General features: G+C 37.4%; 1 protein-coding gene across 2 annotated transcripts in view; it reads left to right on the forward strand.

The window, feature by feature from the left end:
* Positions 1–20,357, forward strand: part of LOC118878050 (homeobox protein prospero) — a 54,833-nt gene extending 34,476 nt beyond the window's left edge. Inside the window, exons 2-3 of one of the 2 annotated variants that reach the window (XM_036819221.3) lie at positions 18,711–19,126; positions 19,637–20,357. In XM_036819221.3, the coding sequence (XP_036675116.3) occupies positions 18,711–19,071 (361 nt within the window). In that variant the 3' untranslated portion in view covers positions 19,072–19,126; positions 19,637–20,357. Of the gene's footprint in view, positions 1–48; positions 68–18,710; positions 19,127–19,636 lie in introns of those variants that run through there. The other variant, XM_065866102.2, reaches the window with a different exon arrangement.
* Positions 20,358–24,537: the final 4,180 nt, after the last annotated feature.

The raw sequence follows: 24,537 nt of genomic DNA on the forward strand, positions 1-24,537 counted from the left end.
CCCAGACAACTCAGTCTAAATTGTAACTCCCTTTTCTTCTCTTTCCAGGTAAGCTTTTGAAATCTCCCTGCACGCTGTTTTTCGGGTTATGTAAGTTGGGCCAGCTACACAACTAAGTTAAACTAACGCAAATAATTGGACAGATCGGAGCGGACCAACGCCCTACCCGTAGACCCCATTGTGGAAAGTCGAGCAATAAAAGAGTATAGCGAAAATCGTAACAATGGGGCACTGACCGTTGCAGCCAATTTCGATTCGAAATGTAAACGATTTTCGTTTTAGTGGACCGCTGCAGTGCTTGCATAAGTTTTGTGTGCGCAATTCGGGCTAAATAAGCCAGCGGAATAATAACGGCCGGCATGGGTTAATGATGCGACATGTTAGCCAACGAAACACAGGCAACCAGAGCAAACGAGACGAAAAAAATGCGTCACGCTTACCGTTAGCATGCCAAGGAAAATCGCTTGGCAAAGGGGTGGAAAATGGGGTGGGGGCCGAGGTGGGGGAAAAGTTGGGGCCTGGAGAACGCACACGTATGGCAAACCCCTCCCTGGGGGGTCCGAATGCCGGCGTAGCAGCATCCCATGCCATACCATCCCATCCCATACCATCCCATCATGCATTTCCACTCTCCCACGGATCGGCTTGGATTTTCCACCGCCTCCATTTCCCCGCCGCCCAGCATGTGGTGCGCTCCCTTTTTTGGCAAATTTGGTGCAGTGGCAGCAAAAGCAGAGCGGCAGCGCCTTTCACAAAATCTAATCAGCAGGGGAGTGGGCTGCAGGGGGGGTAGCAGGGGTCTGCCAGAGGGGGGAGTGGTGCGAAAGGAAATGATCAGAGCAATTTACTCAAGCGAAAAATTAGCAATAAAAAGGGGGCACTTTTGACAAGCAAATGCTGATATACCCTTGATTTAAATCGTATACATAAAAAAAGCAATAGCGATTCCATCTTTAGAACCCTGGGAAAACTGAAAAATTAGAAGCAGATCCCTAAATAAGTTGACTAATAGATTTGTTGTGAGGTATACAACTTCAACAACGTAGGCTTACAATACGACATAAATAATGAAGTGAATATATTCTTAAGTAATTAGTTATTAAGTAAAGAGGTTGTTAATAATTGGACTTTGAATTGGCTTTATCCCTGTGCTTCCAGATATTAATTATTTTGTATGCACTATTAACAATAATTTAAAAGTCAATTTAAAAATATTTCTTCTATCAAAGTTCCAAATTAAAGTAATATCGATACAAAAATTCAACTGTAGCTATACAGCTCTAATGTAGGGTATAGAATGAAAACGGAGGCTGCGGGAAAACTGGCTGCTTGATTTGACCAAGCCGACAGTGGGCGTTGTGCCGCAAAAAGAGCGGTGTGAGGGGCGGAAAATGGATAAAAGCCTTCCAACATGGAAATCTTGTTACACTTGCATCCATCTCTTTCTCCTGCCGGGCAATTCTAATTTCCCATTCCTCGGTGCGTGTGAGTTTTTCCCCATGCAAAATGAAAGAAAATAGAAGGTGAGGAGGAGAGAGATCCGCTTGCATGAGCAAATTTGATGCCATCTGTGTACAATTAGCTATCAATATTGCGCATGCGCCACTTATGCAAAAGAAGGCGCCGATCTGCGAAGAGGGAACGATGGGGCGATCGGCAATGTGGCCGGGGAAAACAGCAAGGCAAACAAAACCGACTGGCGACTGACTCATTTGCCCAAAAGATTTTGCAACACGCAACACAAAGTCAACAACAACACACGCAACTTCGGCTGACCGAATACAGTGGGTCGAGTTCCGCAAACTAAGTGAAATATATAAAAAAGAATACCTAAAAAAGACACAATGTATCGCATGAAAATTATATTAAATTGGAATCCTTAAATATTTCTGTGATTCTTACAGTATATCTATATCTATATTCTATATCAGAATTACGCTCCAAAATTATATATTTTGTAAATGTCTATACGAACAAGGTAAAATATACAAAAAAACTAGGGCGCTATGTATTTAAAAAGAATGTAAATTAAAACAAATTAGTCCAATCATTGACTTTAAAACTCAATTTCATGTAACATAAGCTCGTATGGTATATGAAATACCACTGTTCCCGCTGGCAAGACATTATAAACGCACCTCAAATCGTCACTTCTCCTTCCCCTGGACTAAGCCAAATTTATGCCTATTGGCTCACACATGAAGACAAGTGCAGCTCTAGTGTCAGACATTTTGCATAAAGACCCCACAGACATCCATATATCTGTATATAAATATAGTTATATAGACACGCCGGCCAGATTCGTGGCCAGAAAAGATTAGGCGGAGCCACTAAATATGTTTTTGTGTCGCTTGCTCCACATTCGGTGCGTTGGGCAATTCGAGAGGTGGATGAAAACTCCCGAGGCAACGGCACTCGATGTGTGACACATATATTCAGTTGCAACTGCTGCAGTTAGCTGACAGAGCTGCCGTGTACACCGAAAAAAAGCAATTTAATTTGGGTACTTTCATGTGAATTCGTAATACTCAATTCCAATTCAAAATAACTCTTTTTAAGAATATTTTCCTCTGTGCAGGATAACAGGTGGCTTGGCCAAAAGCATAGGCACAAAAGCGCGTGAGTCACTTTTTTTGTTGTAGGCCTTATTTTTCTTATTTTTTACAACAATCGATGAACAATGGGGCGTTCCCGTTTGCTTCAGTTGCAGGTTGCAACTGTTACAGTCGCCGAAATTCGTGCAGCCCATGTGCCCCCAGCAAGTGGCACGCTTCGGGCCAAAGTGAACGTGGCCCAAACGAGGCCCAGTCCGTTTTCGTGGAAACCACTCGAAGGCATTTCTCTAGGCTCTCAACGAAGGTAAATCAATGTAAAGTGTGTCAGCAGTGTGTGAGTATGTGGAGTGGGTAGTGCAACCAAATATTGTTAGGCGGACTATCGGGGGTTCCTTAGACAGAGGGTCGAACAAACTATTCTGATCTAGAGTCAGAGCTTAAAAATTATATTTCCTTAATAAAAATATATGTTATTAAAAAACAATTTAAAATATATATTATTCAAAAACATTAGGCTACATATTTTCTAACTTGATAACTTATTCGTGAGATATTGAACATCATTGAAGTTAATAGAATATTGTTATAATTAACAAAACCCTAATGCAAGCCTTCGAGATCAAAAACCTTCCACCTTTTTAGAGTTAAATATTATTGAAAAGACCTTCCACCTTTTTAGGGTTAAATATTATTGAAAAAACCTTCCACCTTTTTAGGGTTAAATATTATTGAACAAACGTTCACCATAGTATAAGAAAATGTTAGCAATGGTATTATAATTGGAATAAAATATTTGTAGCTAGCTGTTAGCCATCAAAGGATGAAATTATTCTTCCACAATCTTCCCAGTTTCGACAAACATTAAAGTTCACGTACAACCTCCGATCTTAGCCAAGACCTTAATGAGAACAAAAGAGTTCTGGAGTCCCCGGGAAAAGCCAAATGGCCCCCACCTCTGGCCCGGCAATTTTCCAATCCACCGCCTTGACAAGAACGCTGCCGAAGAGCACTCCTCCGCCGCATTCCCCACGGAGATTTACAGTTGGGCGGCCTGATGAGTGGCAAATGTCTTAGCCCGGGTGGTCCGCCAAGTATCTTAAGTATCTCCGGCAAATTGTACGATCATAACTCAATAGCCGGGCCTCATTAGGGCCCCCAAAATAGAAAAAATAGGAAAATGGTAAGAGCCAAGAACTCCACTGAACCGCAGACAGATCGTTCTGGGGAGTGAAGTGGCAAAGTTCCCTCGATGGCGGCGTCGTGTGCAACAGTAGCCTCAATTTGTTGAGCTTCCCCCGCAGCAGCCACACACATGCTCCGAAGTACCGCAGGTATATTAGAAACATTCTAACTAATAGCCAAAACATTGTTGAGTTTCCACTCATAAAATGGATCTCAATTTCCCTCGTTTTCGGGGCAGGTGAGGCAGGCGGGGGCTCCCGAAAACAGAACCCAAATAGAAACTGCTGCCCACGAACCTCGCGTCACCGCCGATGGTCACGTCAAGCCGTGCGCGTAATGAACGTTAAATTTGTGGCCCGCTTTCCATCGGAGCCTTCCCCTCAGCTGTTTTTACTGATATTTCGGTTTTTTGGGCAACTTCTAATCACCACAGAACACGCTTCATTATTGGTTAAATTAGTCACAAAACGGTTTCCGAAGATGAGCTTTAATTATTGCAAAAACCACAGAAACGTAGGACTAACTCTCGCTCGACTAACCAATGCCCTGGGAAAACTTGACTAATCAAAATGGGTTAAATAATTCAGATAGTTTAGAGGCATAGGTACTTTATTTTTATCATTTTGGAATACTTTATTACAAATTTTCTACGGACTTATAAGATATACCAAAAACTATATATAAATTATAAAATGGATTCAGTTCAAAAATAATATAGCTTAAGTTCCTTTTTATTTTTTTTAATACCTTAAAATACCTACCAAAGTAAAGGGTACGCTTAATACCTCAAGACATTCCTGAGAAAAAGCTAATTTAACTTTTATTTTGCGGCTTGATCTGGCTGGCTTGATTTTGTGGGGAATGTGGGTCAGAATAAATTATTAATGAAGTGAATTATAATGCTTCAATTGCAGGCTTGGACTCACTTTGGCTCAACTCTAGTTAAGTTTTCCCAAGCCTTTCACTGGCTATCAATAAATTTCCGTCTGCGATGGCAGGCGGCGATAAAGACAAACGGCCTGCCAATATGAATTAGCTAAGCGAATTGGCCATTTGGCAACTTGGTAAACAACTTCCAGGAGAGAGAGCATCCCTCTGCCCTCTCCATTCCGTGTCCAGTATCATCATTATCATTAGCACAAGTTTGCGCCCAAGTAAAATGGTTGACGAGCAGAGGGGAATTAAGGAGGGGCTGGCGAAAAACTGTAGCAGTTGATAAATGTTAATGTTGATAGCAAGTAAGGCAAAAAAAAGGCTATCTGGTATAGAATTTATCTCAAATTAGAATTCTAGATACCCTTAAAAAAGGTGTGAAGGACTAAAACATTGTTTTAGCCTTCCCCTTTTAATAAATAAGGGTTCATTGTTCAATATTTGATTCACTTATTATATTATTTCAAAATGCAAAAATAGATAAATATATGATATTAAGGATTTAATTATATAATCTAGTAGTTCAAATCTCTTATTTTTATGATCTTATTATTTTTCAAAGTAAACAATAATATAATTAAATAAAGTTTTCGTAGTTTTTATAGTTAGTGATTTGCCCAACATGTGTTATATGATACATACGTGTGAATGTGTAAAGTATTCAACCAAATACCTAAACAATCTATATTTTCAATAAGAGCAATAAGAATATTTTACCAATCCCCGCTTGGCAAGAACTTTCAGAAGTTAGGGTATCCCGGTGAAATGGGCAATTGGCTTCCTGGCTAGCTGGAAAGGTTAGCAAAGTTCAGCGGCGATGCAGCGAAATTCCATTCATTGGCCATTGGAGAAAGAGAAAGACAGGGGCGGAGGAGGCTCTGGAGGAGGGGGCTCATTGACGATGTTGTCGTCTCGTCTGCGACTGAAACCGTGGCTTGTGCTTTGGCTTTTCAACACGCTTGGCCAATAAATTGTGGCCAGCACTTGTTGTTACGCTTTTAACGGTTCGGATTCGGGTTCGACTTGGAGCTGAAGTTAAAGTTGGAGCTCGGATTCAGGTTCATGTCCAGCTACGGTTTCAGCCCCCTCTCACTTTACATTCCTTTTGGCATTGGCCGTGCGGCTGGTTGGCCAGATCTATTTTTGCTTAACAACAAAATATTTCTCTTGTACAAATTTTTTACAGGAAACCGAAACTGCTTAACCATTAAAGGCTGCCTCCGAATACCAAAAAAAAAAGAAGAAAAAAACATTTTGCTGCTTGTTTTTTGCTGGCAACAATAGATTTGGCTCATTCGATTAGACTTGATTTAGCCGGGAAGGGGTTGGGCTGGATCAAAAGATTTAGTTTTCAGCTTTTCCCTGGAATTTCCGCTCCATTCGTGATGCTTTTTCTGCCGGCCGGGGTCTTTTCTCTGCAGTTTTTCCCATTTCGATGGCATCGCATTGTCATGGTCAGCTACCGGGGGAATAAGTTGTAATTTTTTCTATTACTATTTTATTGGGTCCAATCGGAATTTGTCAAATCATCAGCTGGCGCAGCATGGCAGATGGCCCAGGTGATTTGCATAAACCTTTTCAGCAGAATCAGGTGACTTTTCAGCTTGCAGGCCCTGGGCTTTCGTGCGCTATTAGCCTAGAAAGCATCCATCTGGCCCATCCAAGCATCCAACTATCCAATCCACCGTCTCATTCTCATCCATTCGCACTGATGATGTTCATCTTTTTTGGCAGCTCTGCGTTTGAGCCTCGGTTTGTTTGGCTAATTGCCCCGCTTGGCCCTCGCCCCGCGGGCCTGGCAGCTTTGTGCTAATCACTTTAACATTTGCAACTGCTTTTTGACCCGCTTTTCCACTGCCATCACAGTTGGCAACCGGCAAGCGGCCACCGTTTTGTTTGTTTGTAATTATTTTTGTTTATTTCTTGCTGGCTGTTTGCTGGGTCTTTAAGCAAGTAACATTTACAGTTTTAGAGGCGTTGCGTGTGGGTAATGATGGGTGATCTATGCGAATATCCGAATGTGTATTTAGATTGCCTAATAGTCACGCCACAAGTTCTGGCCCCAGAATCTTCGATTCGACTTGTGGCACACATTTCTCTCTTATGGCTCCTTGATTGACTTTACAAGATATGCAAATGGGATTTCGTCTTAATGAAACGATATTTAAACGATCCTCTTAGTGTTTCATTTTTTGATCTATTTTTCATGGTTTTGAGAAAAATACTTTCTCAAAAAGCGTTTTTGAATTATATGATATCATAGAGAGTTTGTTTTTTACTTATTGTAAGTCGCCACATTGAAATGTACATAAATTATATTTTACACTCACCTTGCTATATAAAATCTCCATTCTCAAACCAAATTCGTCGCCTTGCGGTCTGGCTTTTTTAAAACAAATTGCAAAAAAGGTGAGCAACAAAACAAATATTAATGTGGGCTTTCAAATCGAATCACATCAGCCAATATTGTGTAAAAATGAGTCAGCATTAGGGGTGATTCAATGGCCTTTGGAGTTAAATCTTTATCTATTGAATTATTTAATTATAATTGAGGTGTTCAAATCACTTCCCTAAGTTGTTTACATATTTATAAATTACATATAAAGCTTAGCATTTAAACAACATTTTTGCAACTTCAAAATGTAATATGCAGTTTTATTTTTAGGAGCAATTTTGAAAGCCTAAATACTAAGCCCTATCAGAATTTTTCAGAACAAGCCCAAACAAAATATTATAAAACTACTAAAATTTTATATTTGTATGATAAACAGAACATTTTCAAAACGAAGTATCTAGATATTTAACTATATCGTTATAAAAAAACAAAAGGATCGTATCTTTTTAATATAGAATGTATTAGGCAATGTTTCTGCAAATATCTAATTATTATAAAGAATTCTATAGGATCAAAGGCAACTTTTCTGCAATCTCTCTGAATTATTAGATGAAATATATGTATAAATACTAATGTGCAAGTGGAACAAGGCTATAAAGCGTGCAAATATTGTTCAAGCAACTATAAGTTTAACTTCTTTATTGTGGGGTTTCCACACCTCCAATTTGTGGTTATTTATGTTTGGCCAACTCTTTTAGCCCGACTGGGCTTGGATGTTTTTTTGGAGCTTCCCAGCGAAGACCCGCGCAGCACATTGACAACTATGCAAAGTCTGTCTGTACCTGGCTAACCCTGACTTTACTCTTCATTGCACTTTTGGCATTGAGTTGTTGCTGCTCCGCCTGCCGCCGCATTTGTTGTTATTGCTGCCGTCGACGACGAGTTGCAAGTTGTTGTCTATATAAAAACAGAAAAAGAAACCTGCAACTTGGTCAAAGTGTCGCCCTGACATGTTTTTGCAACAGGCGCTTGGTAGGAAGAAGGTGAGGAGCAAGAAAAAAACACTTTCCGTCTTTACGCAGAGCTAAAACCGCAAACTGTCTTTGGGAAAGGCAGTCAGTCGGAGAATCGGAGACTCGGAGTCAGTCCATGACATGTTTGGACTTTCTGAGCAGGAAGCCAACCAACGGCAAGTGGCATTGTGTCTCCTCTGTCGCGTCGTCGTTTGTGCCACAGGTTGCACCTAGGCACCTATGTGTGCAATCTATAAGCTACGCTCGAAGAAAAGTCAAGGGAAGTCCCATCAAGTTGTCTTCCCAAGGGGTTTCATCGAAAAGAACTCTGCAAATAACTAGCAAAATTCTGAAAACACCCTCCATAAAATCTACAAAATTATGAAAGTTTATTATGAATTTTAAAATGTTAAATATGGGTCGTCGGATATTGCTTATCCATATAGTTTGCTACATTTTTAAGATTTTCTTTTACTCAAATTTTTTTAATATTTTAAGATGATTCGTAAATGCCGAAAGTCAACTATGGGTAGCTAATGGAAATTTAAAAAGCTTACCTAAGGGTAATGGTCACTGGAGTTTGGTTTAAAATAATGTATGGTTAAAATGAAACCAGTTGAAAAAACCAATTTCAATTTAAAATAAAATCTTCATCCTATAGAACTTTTTTAACAACTGAATTATTAAAAGTTTTTTTCTGTGTAGAGAGGGAGGAACCAAGGGTAGGCAGGTGCACTTGACTGCCTCTGCAGCTATGTTTTGAGGGCATCCCAACACACTGGTCACAGTCTGGGTGTCTCCCATCCCATTTGCAGTTTGTTTTCATAGCCTTTTCTCCGGGACCTCAGTTGGTCAAGTGGGCAGCAGAACTGAGTCAGTGTGACAAACAATAATTCCCTTATCGGCTGGGAGGCCCCATAAAAGCTGCCAACTAACCCTCCAAGTGGGGCACACTTTTATGACTCCCCGTCGGAGCTAATTTCATGCAAATTATCCATCTGCATGGAGAAACGCTTTTGTGGGTGCTGTCCACTTGCATAATTAAAAGTTTCGACAAAAGTTCCCAAACAAATTGGAGCAATTTCGGTTAGTATTTCTGCTTGTAATACACGCTCCCAAGGCACAAAAACAAAACTATTTTTTTTGGTTTTTTCATTGCGAAACTCTTGAAATGATAAACGAGAGGGACACGCCCCGCTAACGAGTTACAAGCAGCGGGACAGAGTTAGTTTTGCTATTTCTTTGTGAAACATTTAAACAATTGTCTTGTTGGGTGTCTCTAATTGATAGTGTCGTGATTTGGCTTGTGCTGCAGCCGGGATCTAGTTCGTTTCGGTCGAAAAAGAAGCCAAAAGAGACGGGAGTTAATAAATAAAGGCGTTGCCGCCGTTGGGAAATGCAAACAAAAGTTTATAAATTATAATTGGCAGCGGGGGATATAACTGTCTATATGAATAAATAGCGAAGGAGCAATATGTAGTAATTAACGACTGTGCGAATTTATTAAACTAATTACAATCACGACGGTCTTTAAAAAAGATACTTAACTTATAAAGCAACAACAAAATTAGTAATAGGAATATTAGTTGAATAAATCAGGATATAACCATCAAATGTAAACTCATGGAGTAGTTCATAGTTATTTAAATCAATTTTAAAGATTAACATTAGTATTTGCACATCTGCACCCTCTGGAATATCCATTTCCACAGCAGGGGTTAGGTCATTTGATGATGCATCTGAGTGCCTGAATTAGTTATAAATAATTCATAGCCTTGCTGATGGTTTTGATATGGCGACGTGATGCAAATATTAACCATTGCCACAGCAGGCAAACATCAATTCTTGCCTTAATTGTTCATAACTCCGGATGAGAACCTTGCGCTGCCGGCTGACACCTTTCACATTGCTGATCGCAATAGAGTCGACATTAAAAAGCTTGATAATTGCTTATAAAATGCCAAGTGGCCAATAAAAACACACACCCACACAAACTGCAAGCCAAACAGTCATGGCAATACAAAAAAATATCTGAGAAATGGGGAAGGCGAATTAGCTTGGCTCATAAACAAATCAAAAACTGTCATCGGGCATAAATGTTAATTGATTTTTATGGAGTTTTGATTTTTCATCATGAATTTTCATTAGACAACCAGGGGAGCTTCCTTATGTTTCGACTTCCGCCTGCTCATAAAACTATATCTATATCCAAATGATTGAATGCTTTTTGTCAGCACTTTTGTTTTACTTTCAATTTCATTGTCTCATTTTTATTTCTTATTTTTCTTTTTCCTTCCTTTGTACGAGTATACTTATAATTATGAACAAAGTACTTCAAAAACTTTTACTTCTTCCGCTTACGTTTGACGTTCGAGATGCAACTGTTCAGATATCCAGAAATTCAGTGCAAAACTGGAAACACTTGAGAATGGTGCGATCAACTCGACTGCAACACAAAATGGCTTTGACTGTACGGGTTTTTTTTATATTTTGGGGTGTGAGTCTTGATTTTGAAAGGTGTTAACCACTTGCGGAAGTTGTTTTGATGCACTCTTCGATGCCTTTTGATAGCAGTTAACTGACATAAAGAAAAGTATTTTTAACTACTCCATGTTAGTCAATCACTGCCACAGGAAAGGCTTTTTATAACAGCTCTGGAAATTAAATGCTGCAGAAAGGCCTTGGCTTAGATGCTTCAACCTGGATTTTTTTCCACCTTGAAGACTGTCATGTTGAAATCTTTAGATGTTTCACTGAAATTTTAGATCATAAGGTTATTTCTTTTGAAATTTTAAGTTGTTAAGTTTTAGCCAACAGAGATTATAGATATGTAATTTTTGGATATAGTTAGTTTACAACATTTCAGTAACTATAAATAGATACATTTAATTGTAGCTTACAAGCGTCTACGTAAAATACAGATGGGGGTAATTACTTACAGTTATAAGGTTAACAACCAGATATTGTTCTGTCAAGAAATTGAAGCATTGAGCTGTAAAACTCCTTTAGAAATAAATATTTCGGTGCACTTTAGCATCAAATTATTCCCATCTCGCTGATGACCTCTCCATTAGCTATCTGTAATCTGCTTTTAAAGGCTTCTGTCGCACTTATCTCTAATTTGGGTTAATCTATGCCCCAAAAGAACCGTTCATAACAGCCTGGATGGCTCTTTCCACTCGCCCGTCGCTTACCTAATCAACTTTTTCGCCGGCAAAAAATCCTGCTCCATCTTGGGTCGCTTATCTATGCATCTCCAGGCACTGAACAGTAGCCAACTGGCCAAGCTGGAGCTGCGGCTCTATGAAGTCGAGGCCAAGACTCTTTCGCCGGCGAAGCCTTTTAACGGCATCTAGCACCTGGAAAATTGCCAGCGCTTTGGGGTCAGTAATTAATTCACATCAACCTGCTGTACGACGCCTCGGATCCCGACTTTTGGACAATTGGCCAATTCATGCGCTTTAATTACTTCATAAAAGAGCCACGTTGCTGGCTCCGACTTTGACGTCCGCTGGTTGCTGGGTGCCCTTAGCTTAAAGCGTACACTTGCACAGGGAAAAATATTTCGAATTAAAACTATTGGATAAATTTATGTTAAAAAAAAATAACATTTATGAATATATTATGATCAAACATATACATTTATTTATTTAAAATACCATTTTGAAAAAAATACTATAAATATGTTTTGCTACACCTATTCAAAGAATAAGTATTCAATTTCACTTCAAGATTACTCATGAGAAACTTAGTTTAATTATATGATATACATTCAAATATAATCAAAAGCACAGTATCTTTGCTGAGTATAAATATAAATATATTTATAAAAGTGCCCTCATGATCATACAGGTCACCAAAACTAGACATAGATGCTTAATACAAATATTATATTGTTAAAGGTATTTCAGATATTTGCACATAAGAATGTTGTATAATAAAATCAAATTATTTTTTGTAGAAGTGTACAAACTAACTGTTCTCCCTTGCTTACAGCCGTTGCTCTTTGAATTTTTGCGCGCCTTTTGTATTTTCTTTTTATTGCGCTTTGATCGCTTCCCCTTGTAGAGGTAGTTATTTTGCTCTTCTCTTGGTCTTCTGTAATGCTAACCTTAAGGTTTTTAGGCGTTTTCTGCGTTTTTGTTTTGCTCGCCAGACCATTCTTTGATTCACAATTTGATGGGCAATCACAATGGTTTAAGTGCTTATTTTTCAAGGTTCGATCAACTTATTTGTTGAGTGGCAAAGAGAGTGAAAAGCGGAGTTAGAGTGAGTTTATTTCTGAGGCAGAGCAATTGGAGTGTAAAGCGAGATTAGACGCTGTCCACGCTTCAATTCCGCAGCACTACCAACATTTTGTTAATTTGCCAGTGTTAATCACTCACTTATCACTTTACACTAACAACGCCTTCGAACGGCTGGACTCTTAATATTTTTAAATGTATTATGATTGAGCTTGATTTTGTAGCTTTCTCTGGCTACTTGTTGATTATTGTTCATTTACTTACATACTTTTTGCGTACATATTTCCTCCTCAACTTTTCCTAATAATGATGTCTATAAAATTGCCACGATTGAACCCACACAGTTCGAAAAATAAATTTATACTTAATTATAATTTAAGATTCTAGATAAAAGTAGAAGAATAAAAAACAAATTCAAATAAATGTACTCTGCTCTCCTTTCCTCTTTTCGCTTTTTACCAATATACTAAATGATGTTTTAAGCAAAAGACTTAGGCAACGAACTCGAAATCGAAATCATAGAATTTTACTTTTAAGCAAGAAATGTTAGCCATCAAGCAATACAAAGCGAAAAAAGTTGTAAAAAGTCAAACAGAAACTGCTGTCTGGCAAAACAATTTGTAAATTGCTTCCGACAGCAAATTCAATAATAACAACAGCAGCGGAGCAACTGAGGCAACTGCTGGCAACTAATAGTTACTTTCAATCATTCATCATCGATTTCAATAAACAATTTCAATGGCCGGGGCGGAGAGACGCACAATAGACGAGGCAGGTGGGGCTTACTCGTACCCCCTCGAAAGAGCTTTGAACGTGTGAAAGATTTGCCTCACTTCGGGCATCTCCGGCCCTCCGGGATTCTTCTCCGTCTTCGCTTCTTCGGGGCGATGACTGGCCAAACAATCAGAGATCCATTTGGGCCTTATGCTGCCCATCTTCTATTCCTTGGGCCACTGTAATTGGAAATTCTCGCCGCTTACATACAAAGTTGCGAAATCGCAAATGGTTATTTGACGAGCCAGCATGAAAGTCTTGTGGCTCATGCAACCTTGACATTTCGCGGCGCCCCAAGTGATCGTTTTTCGCAAATAAAGGGAGAACGCCCATGCTGAATATTAGAATATTTTGAGAAGCGATCAAAACGTGTTTCGATTCGATGCGACTCGCTGCGCTAATCGGTTGAAAATGTCAAGAGTCGAGCCAAATGATGCGATATATATTTTTATATAGACATTACTTATGCCCAAGCGGCAGAACAACAGCCAGCGAGCTGTTAGAACCAGTCAGTGCTAATAACAAGTCGGCTGAAGTATGCCAAATAAATTATATTACCAAATAAGCAGGCCAAAACAAAAATGAAATGAGCCGAAATTTGCCTTAAGGAGACTGTAACACGTTAATTTCGGACTTTGAGTGAACACAAAATGGATTTTATTCGATTATCTGATAATTTAAATAAAAATCTTTTATTGCTTTAAGGTTTTATATCTTTTATCAACAAACATATTAAGGTTTTAAGTAAAATAATTTTTGTATGATTGACAATTTGTGTTTAAAAGCTTAAATCTTAAAAAAGAAATGATTATTATAATTTTATTAACAACCTACATCAATTTTAAACTTTTTTACTTTTTGTTATCCGAAATTTTTCACAATATTGGACAATGCATTCTAAAGTTCTTTAAAAAATCTTCAATAACCATTCAAAATAAGGAATACTCATAGATACCTATTTAGGAAATTTCCCAATAATCATGTAGGAAACCCAACGCTGCAACAATTATTATTCATCTACATCGGCTAATCTGTCTAGCAGCCCAGTGGCTGTCAAACCGTAATTGCAGCACATCTAAACCACCTGTGCCTTCAGCATTTCTCCCTGAAATCTGCGCAACTTGCGACACTTTCCATACCAGCCAATCGCTATCCCCCGGCTTTTCTAGAATATTTTTTTATCGTATGCTAAACAAAAGACTCAGGCAACGAACTGGCGGCTGGCACTTGCCTCACTTCGCGTTCTTCTTCCTCTTCGGCACTCGCGGATAATTGTGGCATAAAAATTGCTTTTCATTTGCCTCAAAATAAAGCAATTGTTGGGCCCTGGACGAGGGGCGGCGAGAAAGGGGGAGGAAAGCCATGCGGATGTGAAACTGCGCATGTGCGGCGCTTCTTTTGTTTTCGTTTCTTTCGTTATTATATATTTTCTTTTTGCCACTTTCTGGGCAGCTGCTTAACATGCCACACAAGCAGAGAGCAGGTGGCAGGGGGAAGTCCCAGACAGGCCGCATAAAGAAGATGCAACTGCAACAGTAAAAATATGTAATTATGTTAGAAGACAGCCGGCAGCTGCCTCAGTTCCCCAGCTCTTTCTATGCCATATCTATGCTCTAGAGCTGGTGAGGAATTTATAGTACTATCGATAGTATCGCTTTTTGCTTAGCACTTTTTTTATCTTGAAGCTTTTTATAATCTCGATGTCACAATGTGTAAGTTAAGAGAGTACTTTGGATTCTATAAAAAGAAATTATATCTGGGCTTTTATAAAAATTAACCTAAAGCTCCTTTTGTAAGAGAAGTAATAATTCTTAATAGATTCAATTGATTTGTTTATTGTATTTACTATGCTATTTCTGCCAACTCTATTAGGCTTTATTCTATCCTCCAAGTTCCCCTTCTCCATTGGCACACCTGTGTTTCCCCCTCACTCTTCAAATTCTTGCCTTATTTATGGTTAAGCTTGGCTTTTTATTTGGATTTATTATGCAATTCGCCTGGTTTTTGCTCTTCTATTGATTCAGTTTGATGGATTTATGTCGAGAGCATTTGACAAATTATAATGCCCGGCATTTGCCTAATGTTTAGCATCGCCGCCGCGTTTTGTTGGCTAACTTTTCAGTACTTTGCCAGCGAAACTTGTTTGGTCATTTGTCAAAAGTTTGACAACTTCGTGACATCGAAATTGAAATATGTGTGCGGATGCAATGTGGCTGGAAGATTGCCACATCAAATTAACTGCCAATCTGGTATCAATTTCATTGATCTGACGATTAAATTGCCCCAGCCGAAAATCACTCAATTTATTTTGCCCAAATAACCAAGATCCCCTTGTGCTTCCCTTTCGATTGGTTTTAAATTTATGCGCTCGCTGAACTTGAACAGAGTCAACTTGGCTGCATAAATAAAAATTAAATGGGGAAGCAAACAAACATCTTGGGCAAGCCGAAATCAGCTATGATTTATTATGTTAACCGGTCTGATCCCCATCAAGCAGCTTCCTACCCTACCTTCCCTCCGAAACGACAGGCGCTGAGAATTGGGTCAAAATTAGCAACTCTTTAAGCCAATTTGGATGCGTTTTAATAGCGGGGAAGAGTGGGAGTTGCATGGGAACTAAGTTATGGGATTGGACAAGTGCTGGGGGGCTCCGAGATCTCTAGAAGAATGCATTATTGTGGAAAAAATAGACAACAGATCTTGATCTGCATAGAAATGGATAAATTATCTAAATGAAATTGAAATTGAAGATAAGATAAGCCTGCATTGTATATGTATATAAATCTCTGTGGAATTTGTTGATGAATCACATGTTTCCACAAATATCTGACATTTTTGCAGCAAAAATATCAGCCTAAAAATGCTTAAAATATTCATATTCACTTTAATTACGGCGCTGGCATCTTTAACTAACCTTTGAAACCATTCCCACTGCAACAATTCAGTTGCTGCCCTTTGTACTTTCCCCTGACATTGCTACAAATACCGAAAAACAAATAAAATACCTCGAAAACAAAAACACGACGAAAAATTCCCCGTCAACTGTAAATTATGTGAAAAATGGCAAGCAATTTTCTCACACACAACTAGATATCTACAGGCAGTCATATGTTGATGGGCCAGACAATATGAAGATGTTTATAATATTATAATTAATTATGATTTTCTGAATGCTGCAAAGCCTCAAAGTCAAAGCAAAGTTCAATGCCAAAGCGAAAACAAACACAGACCAAAACAAAAGCTGCCGACCAAAACACATTTTGAATGCAACTCCCAGCTGATAATGCTTAATTATATACACATAAAGCGCAGCTTCGGCAAACCTAAAAAAAACCAGAACAATGGCCTCTGAAAAGATGAACAAAATTGTAAAACGAAACCCAGAGATAATTCACACGGTTCGAGCACTTGAGCAAAGGGCATGAAAAGGCGAGCAATGAAACCAATAAACTCCATTGAAAGCTTTGCAAACAAATTTAATGAAGGTAATTAAGTTTTTTTAGCTCCGACTGCGACTGTGACCCACATAAATACAGCAAAATCGTATTTTAAGTCAAATTTGTATTCTAAATGAGTATATATTCTAAGGTGATTAGGTAACTAAAATTACATTTGAAAATTTGACTTCATTAGGAAGTTCAGACACGGGGCAATATTATGCTAATTCGAGCTAGTTACGGTCTAAGTGCAAAAATTGCACTCTAAGGGCAAGCGTGGCTGAGATTGACATCAAACAAGCAAATTATATTGCCAAAATAATTGCCACAATTAACCCAACAATGACGAATGCCGAATCCATCGTAAAAAGCACACAAAAAATCAAAAGCAACAGTCATTAAGCTAAAAAGTGCAAGGTACAATTAAATGTTTATGCCCTAAAAATACCCTTACCAAAAAAGGTTTCTTGTAAATTCTATGGATTTATAAACCATGATTCTAATAAAACAAATAATTTATGGTATCAAAATTAATTTATCGAGATAAACAAAACAAATTAATTCTTCAAATAAACAAAATGATTAGAACGATTTTTGAATCCAATTTTCAATGAATTCATTTGGTAATTAAATTGTTGTTTTCATTTCGTAACCACAGAGACCATTGTAAAGAAGGCCCTCCATTAACGATATATGTTGGAATAACAAATTTATCCAAATAACTTTCGCCCATGAATCATTGGGTCGGTCGTGCTTGATCAGTCTTTGAAAAAATAACAAATACATTTGTTATACAATTGTGTAAATATTTGCTTCTCATGAACCCAATTACAGAGATCCCTTGAAAAGCAGATGAACCACGGCCCTTGAATCTCAACGATTCCTAAGTGGAAGTTACCCATTTTTGTGCTTCACTTTCGACTTACAGTGGATATACCCCTTGAGTGATTGAGCACTCGGATCTCCTTACTGGCGTATTGATGTCTCATCTGGCATTCATTTTTCATCACACTTTATTTACCCAACAATTTAAGTTCGCCACAAAACAATTATCTCGACCAAAAAAAACGAGGCTGCTGTTTGTGAACTCATTTGCATATATATTTTTGCACAACAGCACAAGTAAAATAGAGCCTTATAAATATATAGATATATATATAAACTAAAGTAGCCCAAAGCAAGCTTAGCTCGGCTCATAAACAAATTGATTAGCGTCTTTAGCGTTGCAGCAAGAGCAACCCCAACAAAAGCCCCCTCGGCACACAAATAAATACTGACGGATCATGAATAAATTGCTGCGGTTTGATAGCGGAACAGAGCTGTTGCCAAGCACGGGGATCCCAAAAAACTGGGCATCATCCTTCCAAAGAGTTCGCAGTTGTGTGCGACCTGCTGGGACACACCTCTGTATATGGGGTGATCTCTTCACACCCGGCACGTGTAGAGCTAGTTTCTGCTCAAATAAAAAATAAATCAATTAGCAGGCTGAGTAATACCAGCGCCCAGCCCTTGCCAATCTTCTTCATCCATCCAGATGGTGATAACGATGTGGGATCATAGTACCTTACCATGTTTTTTTTTTTCTTGGACGTTGATGCACTATGGTCAGTACAAACAAGTGGCCCTACGACACCAAGCAAAGCTTGTTACGCGCGGAGCCCATCACCGTTTTGGGCGAGTAAACATAATCGCGGACAAAGAAAAAGACAATGTAACAATAGACAATTAAAAATACAGGTCAATACGAATAGACAAAATACATCAAGTAAAACTAATTAGTTACTAGGGAGGATAATATTATTGATTTAAAGATAGGAAGTGAGTCAGTAGTAGATATTAGATAATATAGTCTATTATAATCATTGCAAAGTACTCTAAAAGGTTCATGCATTCCGTAATTAGAGATACAGTGATTCAATACTAAAGGAATATAGTTTCTAGTGAATCTATTTGGCACATTTGATTGGTTTTTGTTGACGTATTTTCAACAGTTTTCGTCGAACTCCTTATTCTACAATTTTTAGCAACCCTTTATACCCTTTAATATTTTGAAGTCGTAGTTGGAAAATGATTTGAATAACAACCTAATTAATTCCATGAAATCTCTAGACTTGTTTACGTTTAACGATATTATAAATATTTACTTAAAAATATGAAAGATATAGCTTAGTGTAAGATTTTAAAATATAAGTTGTACCTTCATGAAGTCGTATTTACAACTGTCATTCCATTTTCAGATACATAACACCGGCAGCAGCGGCCACGGCAACGGCAACCTCATCAACCTCAGCGGCAGGAGGAGTCGGTGGCACCAATCTGGCGCTCTATCCCACGGCCACCGCCCAGGTGTATCGCTCCAACAACGGCCTGGATGTCCTGGACTGCGCCGGACTCGAGCATCACAACACGGCCACCACATCGGGACACTCCGGCAGCGGCTTCTCCCAGCGCCTCAGGGAACTGGCCGCCTCCGCCGGACTGCTCTCCCTTAAGCCCCGCCAGCCCCTCAAGCCGGTGATCAAGACGCGCGGCTCCCCCGGACCGGAGTTCCCCAAGAAGGTCACCTTCAGTGCCTTCGCCACCGTCCAGGTGGTGTGAGTGGGCGCGAACAGTTGGTCTAGCATCTGTGGCATCTGTGCAGGCACAGAGCAAGGTGAGATACTTACATAGAACAAAAAAAAAACAAAAGTAGCTAGACGATTGAGTAACTTTAACTTATATATATAAAATATAGTAGCCCTTTAAATAACTATAATAATGATATTAATAATCTGATCTCATACCACATATTACAAGAAAATGCGAAATCAATTTCCTCGTCTACTACAACTCCTTAAAAAATTTTTAGTGTTCCAAACAAAAATATGTGAAATAATATAAATGTAATTTTAATAATGGAAAGTATTAAAAACAGAATATTTATCATGCACGCAATAATTTGCTTAAAAGTTGTATTGTTATATAAAAAAATAGTATTGAATGTTTCCATATTATTTTGAAGTTCTTTGAACTTTTGTATATATTTATTTTATTTATTTACTGTCTCCTTAAAGTTATATACTAAAGCCAGCAGTAGCTAATTCGACGTTAGGCTGCAACTTTTATAATATAACAAAAATTGAAACAATATTAATACATTTTTCTTTTTCTCTTTTCTTTGCAGTTTCATCTTGCACTTGTTAACCATTATTTGTTGTTGTTTTTATATTTGTTGCTGTTGTTAAATGTTTAGCCAAAACTATGGGAACCTTAGGAGAGAAATTCCTGAAAAACTTATAAAAACATAAATTGTTGTGCCATGTCTGTGGCTCGAAATGAAAATAAAAACCATATAGAAAAGAATAACACACCCCATAGCTGAAGAAAATACCTCAAGGACCTTATATTTCCATCTACCCTTACCTTATCTTTGCTATCACTAAACATTTTTCTTTGGTAGACTGATTTTTCAACAACCCTCTTTTAGTTCCTTTCGATCACCTTCTACTAAAACAGTATTTCCATCTTTCTCCATCTTTCAATCACTCTCCTCACACAAACACACCCAAAAACGTTGTAGAATATAAAGACTCTGAACGCAGAAATTCTAAATATTTTCAATTGAACTGTAAATATGAATGAATTTTTGCTAATAACAATTTAAACAGCAAATATAGTCATAAATATATGTATCCATGTAATATGTAAGTCTGTTTTGTGTATGTGTGTATATAAACCATGATTTTGCATTGATTATTTTATAGGGTATAAAAAACACAATGCGAATACACACAAATTTTAAACGAAGCTGCTGTATATTGTATTTAAAGTATATTAAAATATCTTATTTAAGCCTAATATTATGCATGAGAAATAATAAATAAAATATGACATGATAAAACCAATCAGCAATTGTCTTTTACTTGGGGCTTAAAAATGTCAACTTGATAATGATGGTACGTGTTCCTTAAATAAGAATCTTATCAAATTTAACTACTTATAAGTAAACAGTGAAAGAGTAAAAATACAAATATGTTTATTCTAATAAAAACCTTAGTTTTAAAAAATATTTATGATGTTTCCTTGTTTTACACGCTTTTTACGGTATATTGAATAAGAATAAGGTTGTTAAACATTTTTGTAATTTTTTTTGCAGGCTAACCTCTTTTAATGTTATGTTTTTAAATTCGACGTTCTACCAAAATGTAACGGCCGCTTTTCAACATGCTCTGTTAACATTGTGTTGCCAGATTGAACATTAACAGAGCTCTGTGAAGACAGCGCAGGGTTGCCAGCAAATACACAAATTTGACTACCCGCCATAATATAACAGACCATTTGGACATTGATAGAGGCTGTAAAGTCGTATTTTTTTGTTTTTTTTTATTGAGTGATTCAAAAACTCTTATATATATTTGAATTTTTTTAGTTCATACGGAAACTATGTACGTTCATCTGATCTGGATTAAAATGTTGTTTTTCTTCTTTAATTCCGATCACTCGTTAGGCCGCAATCGTGGCTATTTTGCAGTCCATGAAATTATTCAGCAATTTTTTCTCAGACTGTACCATTTTACGTAAGTGCGAGCAAGTCACACATTTTGAGCAATTAAAAAATTAAAAATTGTAAAATCCGAATAGGCACTTCTGGTATTTTTTTGATATTTTAAAATACCTCAATACTGTAATTCGTGGTCTGTTAGTTCAATGTGCAAACTTTTATCTAATACCCTCTACACACAGCCGCTCAAAATCTTTGTTGCAATTTAAAGCGGATTCTTGTTCACATAGAGAAAATGAAACGAACACTCGATCGACTCTCCGAAGGAAGAGGAAGTGCAAACTCAATTGCTCCGAAAAAAATGCCAAACAACGCACAACTAAATACAATTAGAACGCTACCAGGTGAAATGTTTTATTTTTTCATTGCCTTTAGCAAACTGATCATGGATGAGATTTCCATTCAGGAAGGCGTTGTGAAAATTGAATAGGGAATGTTGTGAGCCAACACGAGATTTTTTACAAGTTAGAACCGTTTGAAACCTTTTATGTATTTATAACACCTTCCTCACATACGGTTCTTTGACTGTATTCATTTTTTAAGGAACAATTTTTGGAGGTTAATGCTCCATAAAATGGCTTTTCCCTTATATAAATGATGTACGTTTGCAACAGGTGCCAGGTCTTGCCAATAAGGACATAAGCAGGAAGTTGGTCATATTCCTCAATTGCTGGTTTCGAGCGGTTGGAAGGCTCCTTTGTTTTGCACCAACCACAATTTTCTTATAACGGCGATGTTGCAGTCCAAGTGAAAAAAATTACAAAACTCAAAATACGAAAATTACCAAAACGCTTTAAAAAATACTACAAATACCGCAAAACCCACACAATTGTCGAAAATTGTATACCCATTTAGAATCTAGTTTTATAAGTTTCGAACCTTAAAATCATCTAGTTAAATTTATTTGAGTTATAAAATGAACGTTCAAATGTTAATATGATCCAAACAAATTCCAGTAAACGTCATATACATTAGTCTCCTTCTAAGCCTTCAATGAATGATCTAATGAATGAGCAGAAAAATGCCGAGCAATTATTGAGCAAAATTGAGGAAACTTATAGACCCTTCTGATTTTTTTCTGGTACTTTACATACAAGTTAAATTTCGCTCTTAGTGTGACTGCACTATAAAATCAGATTTACAAACTCGAGATGGCTTTCATCTCTAGTAGAGCTGGAAATAACATCGGCGATGTATCGATACATCGATGTTTTCCAAAACTCGGGAAACATCGAGGTTTTTAACGTCGATGTTCGATGTTTCCTCTTTACCCATGACTTGGCAGGAAAGAATCTTGGTAAGCTAAGCACATTTTTGATTAATTAAGTAAAATAAACTAAAATATACGTTCAAATTGGTATAGATTTCGACAAATATTTGTGTTGGCTGCGCTTCGATATGGGGAAGACTTTGAAAGAGCAGAACAGCAATAGTAATTAGAGTAATAAGAATATGAATGTATATGATATGCAATGTTTTTTTGTCCAATATAGTTGCCTGTCAAGAGGAAGAAGGTACGGTCCAAAATAAGCGGAAGAAAGATGGTCAATCTGCTGTATGGAACTATTTTGACAAATCGGCTGATGGCAAGACAGCTAAAAGCATAAAATATGGTAAAACCTACCAAACAAGTGGTAATATGACAAGCTTCTTGTTTTGTCTTGTTTTTAGATTAGGTACTTTTATCTTATTTTTTCGAGTAGAACTTTACACTGTTTTATATTTTATTTTTAATTGAATTGTGATTTAATTTTTGTGTTGAACGAGTAGCTTAAGTTTCACTTTGATTGTGCAGGAATCAAAAACAGAAAACAATGGATCTCAAATAAAGCATAATTTTGTATAATGAACTTACACATTGGGTTTATTTGTGGTATTTGTTTATAATATTATAAGGAACAAAACCGTATTTCAAAATACACAAAAAAAAATTCGATGTATCGATACATCGATGTTTTTTTCTGAAAAACATCGAAACATCGATGTAGGTAAACATCGATGATTTACCAGCTCTAATCTATAGCTCACTAGCCCAGACAGTCATTGTCTGAGACAAGTCGAGTCTCTACTTATTCCGTTTCGTTAAATTAAACGTACCCAACCAAATTTTTTTTAATCTCTGGGGTGATCTTTAAACATTTGAACTCCTCCCTGTCTAATTTCGCCCTTATATTGACTTCCATTTCTTGTAATTATGTCAGATGTATTTGATACAAAAAATTTTCAAAACTTTTAACATGTTTTCCAATTGTGTTGTTACCAACAAGTGTCTTTCAGGCTTTATATTAACATCGAATTTCCTTCGTCCTTATAATGTGGTCCCAATGAGCAAATTATCAGGATTTTGCATTGCTGTCATCGCCGCCAACTCCATTTCTGAATAGAGTGTGCGTTGCGGTATCTCTTAAGCGTTTACGAGCTAGAACCCTTTTACTTCGCCTCCTTTGAGAAAGCGCGGCAGTATTTCGCTACTGAGCTCGGTAGTCTCTACTTATTCCGTTTCGTTAAATTAAACGTCTACAACCAAATTTTTATTTAATCTCTGGGGTGATTTCTACTTCTTGTAATTGTGTCAGATGTATTTGATACAAAACATTTTCAAAACTTTTAACATGTTTTCCAAATGTGTTGTTACCAACAAGTGTCTTTCAGGCTTTATATTAACATCGAATTTCCTTCGTCCTTATAATGTGGTCCCAATGAGCAAATTATCAGGATTTTGCATTGCTGTCATCGCCGCCAACTCCAATTCTGAATAGAGTGTGCGTTGCGGTATCTCTTAAGCGTTTACGAGCTAGAACCCTTTCACTTCGCCTCCTTTGAGGAAGCGCGGCAGTACTTCGCTACTGAGCTCGGTAGCCTTCTGCATGACGGGCCTTACTTCTCTATACACCTAATGGAGACGTTGTTCCTGGCATGATGAAAATATACGCCACATTCTTTTGAATTTTTCAGAGAAACACAATAACATAAGAAATTATGGAAAGCAAACACTTAGAGTATTACCTAAACTGTTGAGTTGTTGAATTTAGGTCAGCTGTTCCATACAAACTAATTTTTCAGAAATTTAAGTAATTCAACAACCTCAAAGATGTTGAACTGCTGAGATCCAGAGTGTTCACCACATTTCGTTAAAAATTATAATTAAAGATATTACATTTGTTTTTTTTACTTCCGAAAAATTTGAAAACTGTTCACAGCTGTTCTCAAATTTAACAGGAGCCATTTAGGGTCGTGCCCTCAATTGCTGAAATGTTCTAATGAATTTTCAACAGCTCAGCAATTTAACAGTTTAGGGAGTACCCATACTTTTTGGTTAAGTTGATCTCGGTTTTAAATTGTCAATACTTTTCAAATTAAATTATAATTTGTATTTAAACGGCTTTGGAAAAAATCAAGTAAAATCATAAAATTTTGTTTTAAAAATTAAATCTAAATTTTGATATATTAACAGAAGACTATAATTGGAGTATACATTGTACATTGGAGTACAATGATCGAAAACATCATTATACTATGTTATA

The sequence above is a fragment of the Drosophila suzukii genome, chromosome 3 (genome assembly GCF_043229965.1).
Source record: "Drosophila suzukii chromosome 3, CBGP_Dsuzu_IsoJpt1.0, whole genome shotgun sequence".
Lineage (NCBI taxonomy): Eukaryota > Metazoa > Arthropoda > Insecta > Diptera > Drosophilidae > Drosophila > Drosophila suzukii.